General features: G+C 42.3%; 1 protein-coding gene across 1 annotated transcript; it reads right to left on the minus strand.

The window, feature by feature from the left end:
* Positions 1-199: 199 nt before the first annotated feature.
* On the minus strand, positions 200-4,513 carry LOC148292909 (uncharacterized). Its single transcript, XM_088244499.1, has 3 exons — positions 3,532-4,513; positions 358-431; positions 200-256 (listed from the first exon to the last, which is right to left on the minus strand). The coding sequence occupies exons 1-3, from the start codon at positions 4,511-4,513 to the stop codon at positions 200-202; spliced, it is 1,113 nt and encodes a 370-aa protein (XP_088100625.1).
* Positions 4,514-7,661: the final 3,148 nt, after the last annotated feature.

The raw sequence follows: 7,661 nt of genomic DNA on the forward strand, positions 1-7,661 counted from the left end.
CTTGGTAAGTGAGTCATAAAACACTCTGCTACAAACAGCTTTGGTTAAGATATCAGCTAATTGATCTTCTGATCTTACGAATGGTAGGCGGATGATCTTCTTCTCAATTTTTTCTTTGATAAAATGTCTATCCACCTCAACATGTTTGGTTCGATCATGTTGAACTGGATTATGGGCAATATCAATTGCTGACTTGTTGTCACAATGCAACTCCATTGGCTTTCTTGGCTTGAAACCCAGTTCTGTCAAGAGTCTTCTGATCCATAGCAATTCACAAACTCCATGAGCCATTCCTCGATACTCTGCTTCTGCACTAGACCGAGAAACCACATTTTGTTTTTTACTCCGCCAAGTTACTAGATTACCTCCCACGAAGGTGAAGTAGCCTGAAGTAGAGCGTCTGTCAGTAATGGATCCAGCCCAATCAGCATCTGTATATCCCACAACTTCAAGATCTCTATTTTTTGAGAACATTAATCCTTTTCCAGGGGCTAACTTTAAATACCTTAAGGTTCGATCAACTGCATTCCTATGAGACACACTGGGTGAATGCATAAACTGACTAACCACACTCACAACATATGCAATATCTGGTCTTGTGTGGGCTAAATATATTAACCTTCCAACAAGGCGTTGGTACTGTTCCTTATTGGTTGGTTCTTGATCCATACCTTCACACAACTTGTGATTCATCTCGATTGGTGTGTCAGCAGGCTTACATCCAAGCAATCCTGTTTCAGCAAGTAGATCCAATACATATTTCCTCTGTGACAGAAATATACCATTTGCGGACCTTGCTACTTCAATTCCAAGAAAGTACTTCAGATCACCTAAATCCTTCATCTCAAATTCCTGAGACAAATACTTCTGTAGTTTCAATTGCTCTCCTGTGTCGTTTCCAGTCACAACTATGTCATCCACATAAACAATCAGTGCGGTAAGTTTCTTTCCATCACGCTTCAGGAACAAAGTGTGATCCGCATTACTCTGTGTATATCCAAAAAACTTCATGGATTTAGTGAATCTACCAAACCATGCCCTGGGAGACTGCTTTAACCCATACAATGACTTTTTGAGCTTGCAAACTTGATTCCCTTTGTCATGAGTGAAGTTACATCCTGGTGGTAAGTCCATATATACTTCTTCTTCCAGGTCTCCATGTAAGAATGCATTTTTTACATCAAACTGATGTAATGGCCAATCGAGATTTGCTGCTAGAGACAGGAGGATTCTGATAGTTTTGATCTTGGCTACTGGGGCAAAGGTTTCTTGGTAGTCTATCCCATATCTCTGTGTGTATCCCTTTGCCACCAATCTAGCTTTATATCTTTCAACAGATCCATTTGCCTTGAGTTTCACAGTATAGATCCATCTGCATCCCACTGTCTTCTTTCCATGAGGTAATGGCACGAGTTCCCATGTGCCATTCTTCTGGAGAGCTCGCATTTCTTCATTCATGGCTTCTTTCCATTTTTGATCTTCTAGCACTGTTGGGAACAGGTATTTCGGCTAACTGCTTCACAAAGTGTACCCGTGACTCAGATAATCTGGTGAGAGATACATAATTGTTGATGGGATATTTCCCCTTTGCATTAATATCTGCTTCGTAGTGTACTGGGGGTTTACCACGATTCTTCCTTTTTGGAATCTGATATGTAGGCTCTGCGCCTTCTGAAATGCAATCAGTTATTTCATTAATGTTATCAGTTTCAGGTAGAGAAGTTACCTGAATGACGTCCTCAGCAGATGATTGGTGTGGTACTGGAGCTGAAGAATTTTCCGGAGCGGGCATAAACTCTTCAATTCTCTCCTCCTGAGTGTGATGGCTGGGATCGGACTGAAGCGGAACAATTTCAGCAAACAACGGGGGGAGCGACCGGTCGTCAGGGTCAGGCGACCGGTCGTTTTCAGGCAGAGTCGTGGGCGACCGGTCGTTTTCATCTGGCGACCGGTCGCTTTCAGGCAGAGTCGTTTGCGACCGGTCGTTTTCATCTGGCGACCGGTCGTTTTCATCTGGCGACCGGTCGCTTTCAGGCAGAGTTGTTTGCGACCGGTCGTTTTCATCTGGCGACCGGTCGTTCCCGTCGGGCGACCGGTCGCTATAGATCGACGACCGGTCGTTCTGAGTCTGGAACGAATCTGGAAAAATGGCTGGAGTAAAAATTTCAGAAATGTGAGAAGGATCCTCCGGGGCATCCAAAAAATAGCTCTCCTGTTCCCGGAACGCAACATCCATGGAAGTATATACTTTCTGACTCGGTGGATGATAACACCGGTAACCTTTCTGATGAGGTGCATACCCAATGAACACACACTTGTCGGCACGGGGATCTAATTTGCCGCGTTGGTGATCATGTAAGTGGACAAAGACCACACAACCAAATATGCGGGGTTCCAGGTTTTGGGTGGGAGGTATTTGGCTATGGTGTTGGAGTGTTTGAAAGGGGGTTCGGAATTGGAGGATACTAGAGGGAATCCGATTGATAAGGTAAGCCGCAGAAAGGACGGCTTCACCCCAAAAAGACCGAGGCATATTTGCACCAAAGAGGGATGCACGAACTACTTCCAGTAAGTGTCGATTCTTTCGTTCAGCCACACCATTCTGTTGAGGAGTGGACGGGCATGAGCGTTGATGGATGATACCGTGAGCTTGGAAGAACTCATTAAGATCATGGTTGAGAAATTCCCCGCCATTGTCAGACCGAAGAACCTGAATTCGGGTATGAAATTGTGTCTCCACCATGTGATAAAACTGTTGAAACTTGGAACTGACTTCCCCTTTAGTTTTGAGAAGGGAAACCCAGGTCATGCGTGTGCAATCATCAATGAACGTGACAAACCATCTAGCTCCCCCGGGAGTGGTAATTTTAGAAGGGCCCCAAACATCAGAATGAACAAGGGAAAAAAGAATTAAACTTTTATTGGAACTTAAGGGAAAGGGAACACGATGGCTCTTGGCCAGTTCACAAATGTCACACTTAAAACTAGAACTCTCTAAATCTGAAAATAATGAAGGAAATAGCTTATGTAAATATCCAAACGAAGCATGTCCAAGACGGCGATGCCATAACCATACTTCGGAAGTTTTCTTCTCAACACTCGTCCCCCCAATTTTATAAGCTTGACTGAGGCTGGCTTCACTGTCAGATGCCAGGTCCAAATAGTAGAGTTTGCCCCTCCTAGTACCACAACCAATCGTCTTGCTGCTGAGAATGTCCTGAAAAACACAATGAGTAGGCCAAAAGGTTACAGTGCAATTCAAAGCCGTAGTAATTTGGGCAACAGACAAGAGATTATGATGTAAGGATGGAACAATCAACACAGAATCCAAAGTGAGGGAGTCAGAGAGAGAGAGGGAACCCTCCCCAATCACCGGGGAGGGGGTACCATTGGCATTAGACACCACCGATTGAGAAGGCGGTGTATGAAAAATAATTTGTCCCGGATCAAAGGTTATGTGATCAGTGGCTCCGGTGTCAATGACCCATGTGTGTTTCTTTGAGGAACTATGCAAAACATAACCTTGGGTACCTGATGTGGCTACAGAGGCAGAGGCAGGAGCCGGTGCAGGTGGAGCAACAGGACGGACAGGATCCGTGACGGAAGATGTGTGAAGGGAGGTGCTCCTATTCTTGCGAGGAGCTTTGGAGTGGTCCCACCAATCCGGGTACCCAATTAGTTCATAACAGCGAGCACGATTATGTTTGTTCCCACCACAATGAGTGCATTTGGTTTCTGGACGAGAGCTTGTGTTCTGAGTCTGAGAAGCGCCACCGGTAGAGGGTGGAGGGCCCCTCGGACGTTGAGTGGCCAGAACCGCAGTGTCTGGAGTACTGGCCATGATCAGTCGTTGTTGAGCTTCGCGACGTACATATGCAAAAGTTTGGTCAAGATCCAATTTGGGGTCTTTGCGCAGGATCTCCCCCCGGACTTGATCAAACTGAGGATCGAGCCCGGCAAGGAAAAGGTGAACACGAAGACGATCCAGTTCAGTCTGGCGCTCAGTGATGTCGGCGTCACAGTGCATGCGATTCGGGGTGCGATGATCAATTTCCTGAAAGATGGTCTGCAGTTGGCTGTAGTATTTGTGGACGGGAGCACCATTCTGTTTAATGGTGAACGCCCGTTTATTGAGATCAAACAGAAAAGTTTCATCCCCCCCATCAAAGTAGGTTTTCTTCACGGCATCCCAGATTTCCTTGGCGGTACTAAAACGGATGAACCGACCCATTAAGTCTGGAGACATGGAGTCGATGAGCCACCCTTTGACCCGAAAGTTCGCCGTACACCATTGGTTGTAAGTGGAGGAGGACTTAGGGGGCTGCGGAGTGTCGCCGGTGAGGTACCCCAATTTTTCGCGACTAGCAATACGTAACTCCATGACCTGAGACCATAAGGCATAATTGGTCTCGGTCAAGGTGATGCCCGTAGGAAACGGAGCGTTGTCACTCTGAATAGTAACAATTTGGGGGGATGAGGAAGTGGATTCGGTGGTTTGGGAAACGATATCCATGGCAGCGGAAGGAAAAGAGGTAGGGTTTCGGGGTGTGTTTGGGGTTTCGGGATTCAGGATTCAGAGTTTCAGGATTCAGGGTTTCGGGATTCAGGATTCAGGATTCAGGATTCAGGGATTCAGGATACGAGGGATTCAGGGATTCAGGATTCAGAGTTTTAGGATTCAGGGTTTCGGGATTCAGGATTCAGGATTCAGGATTCAGGATTCAGGGATTCAGGGATTCAGGATACGAGGATACGGGTTTGAGAAATTCAATACGAGGATTTAGAGACAACCTAGGATCGATTGCTCTGATACCATGCTAAAATATGAATATGGGTTTTCAATATGTTCAGATTATTTATTCTTCTCCATAAGGAGGTATATATATAGGTTTACAGAGTGCTTTACAAGGAATAAGATACTATCAGGAATTAGGAAAGTATCTCCTAATTATACACAGATTTGTCAACTATATGGAATGGGAAAGTAAATCCCTTAATTAATCAAGGAAATAATTCTCCTTGATTAATTAGGAGACTCACGTCAACACTTTGAAGGAAACATATATCTTTTCCTTGGAAATAAATTTAGCCACAAAATATAATACATAAACATTCATAATGACATATTGATTATGTTTATTCTAGTTGAGCTAAGCCTTTTTCATTTTGACCCAAGAATCTTATGATCTAGTCTCTTTGTGCACATAAAAGAAAAGGAGACAAAGGTTAAGTTTTTACCCTTGATGACTATTTCTTGGAGAAGGCAATAATGAACTCCTTTGTGAAAATGCCTTCTTTTCTTCCTCTTCTTACAAGCTCCTCAACCCAAGACTCCAAGAGTGAAGTCCTCTATCTCACTGTTGCGTAGATTCAGCTGCACCAAAATGGATTCAGTTGCATCCTCAACTTGTGATACTCGCAAGTGCACGAGCCATTTGGTAGTATAGCATATGTAAGTGCGAGGTCGATCCCACGAGGATTGGTGATTGAATGATCCAATTCATTTTTCCTACACAAAACAGAAATGAAAAAGAAAGGAAATAAATAAAATAAGGAAGAAAGAAAATAACTAACTCAAGCAGATAAGTTCCCAAGTTCAATTAGATTAACGGATTGATTCTAGCTAATGTATGATTAAGCCATGGTGTGTGGTCATAACCTTGTGTTCCTAATTCCCTAATTTGATCATTTGTTGTCTAACCTAAAATTAAGCATTAGGAACCCATTAAGCATAGAAGAACAATTTAAACAACCAAGCATGTATCTAATCCCTGTTGTCGAATGTCCATACATACTCTTCCTATTCATAGTTCAATTCGAATTAAAGCATGGTGTATACTCTTAATTCAAACCAAGATAGCTAACATGCAAGCCTTAATGGTGATCAATCATTCAAACTAGCATATTAACTTATAAGCATAATGAATAAGAACATGAACCATAATTGAAACTTGGAAACTAACTAAACTTGAGACTAAAGAAAAGAATTTACATAATGAAAAGTAAAGTGGAACTAAGAAACACTTAAGGAAAATTTCAACACAAAAGATTTCATTACAACAATTGAAAACTAGAAAGAGAAACTAAGAGAATTTGAGGGAGAGAAGGGAAGGGAGCTCTAGAGAAGTGTTTGAGAGCTCCCCCCCTTGGGGTGTGTTTACAAGCTTAGAGAACTTCCCTATTTATAGGCCTAGGGGAAGTGAAAATCTGAATTCAATATGGCTAATGCATACAACACTTGTTTTATAAAATCTGAAATGGTTGATGCACTTGTATTAGAAAATCTAAATTGGGTGATGCACTTGTATTAGAAAATCTTGAATTGGTTGATGCACTTCACCAATAGATCCCACCAGCAGCCCTAGCTCATCTTCATGTCACCATGACCAAGCTTCCAACCAGAAATGATAGCTCATACCTAGCTCACCATGACCAAGCATCCAACCAGCACATGCTGAGGTCAGCATGACCAGCAACTTCAAGGGCTTACAACTTGGGCTTCTCTTAATCAAATTAGGACTTTAAGCACTCGAAATTGAAGTTCAGAATGTCTTCTTTCCAGCCATATGTTATTTGGGCCAATCCAAGGTCGGAGGAGGAAGTTAAGGCCAAAACAAATTGCTAACTCATTTTCCGCGCTGATAAGATCCATCCTGAGCATGGTTCTGTGTTTGCTAGGTAACGGACTCCAGATTTATCCAATGGGTCTGAATTTTGGATATGTTATAGTACACACCAATTGGAACAACTTTCATGAAGAATGTGGCCTCATTCGAGCTATGAAGGTTGTTGAAACAAAGCTTGCAATATGACCTACGGAACTGGACTGGCAGGGGGCTGTAGCCAAAATGAGTTTGTCTTTAAGCTCTTCATCCATTCATCCAAATTAGGCCTTAACATGCTTGAATTGCATGAATTATGCTCTCTAAAGCCATCATTATTACCTAAAGCTCAATGAACTGAAAGATAAACACAAAAAGGATTAAAAGCACAAGTTTAACTCAAAAACATAACCAAATCATAAGCTAGAAGGGTACAAAATGATATACAATTATGAACCGATCAAATACCCCCAAACCTAGATTTTGCTAGTCCTCAAGCAAAACAAAAGGAAAACGAAGCTAAAAACAAAACAAGAAGTTAACTAGACCACTTTCGTAGGTAACTCGATTGCATTGAGCGTATGCAACAAGCCTTTAAACCTCTAGGCATCCCTAGTAGGAGGAGTTGTGTCTCCTGAGGGTTTAACAGATACGATACCCACAAACGTTTTTCTAACTCTACAAAACAAAATGGTTAGAAAACTTATTAGATTTGTTAGTCCTTAAGCAAAACCAAAAAACAAAAACAAAACAAAAACAAAAACGTTAACCTTCCAACCGAACAGAAATTTTAAACTTCATAGACATGGCTCAACAAGGAACAAAACAAGCACTAAGGAAGTTCCAAACATTATTCAAGTGCTACCACAATCTCACAAAAATCATGCTCAAGGTGTGTGTGTGAAATAGCCATGAAGATACAACTCATGCTTCTCAGACAACGATATGAATTCCTGCAAGAATGAACACAAGTTTGCCAAGCTAAACCAAAATCAATAGGACTTTACTCATGGATGTAATGGGGTTATGGTAATGGTTAGACAAAGAATGGATATTGGA

The sequence above is a fragment of the Prunus avium genome, chromosome 7, assembly GCF_965620075.1.
Source record: "Prunus avium chromosome 7, drPruAviu1.hap1.1, whole genome shotgun sequence".
Lineage (NCBI taxonomy): Eukaryota > Viridiplantae > Streptophyta > Magnoliopsida > Rosales > Rosaceae > Prunus > Prunus avium.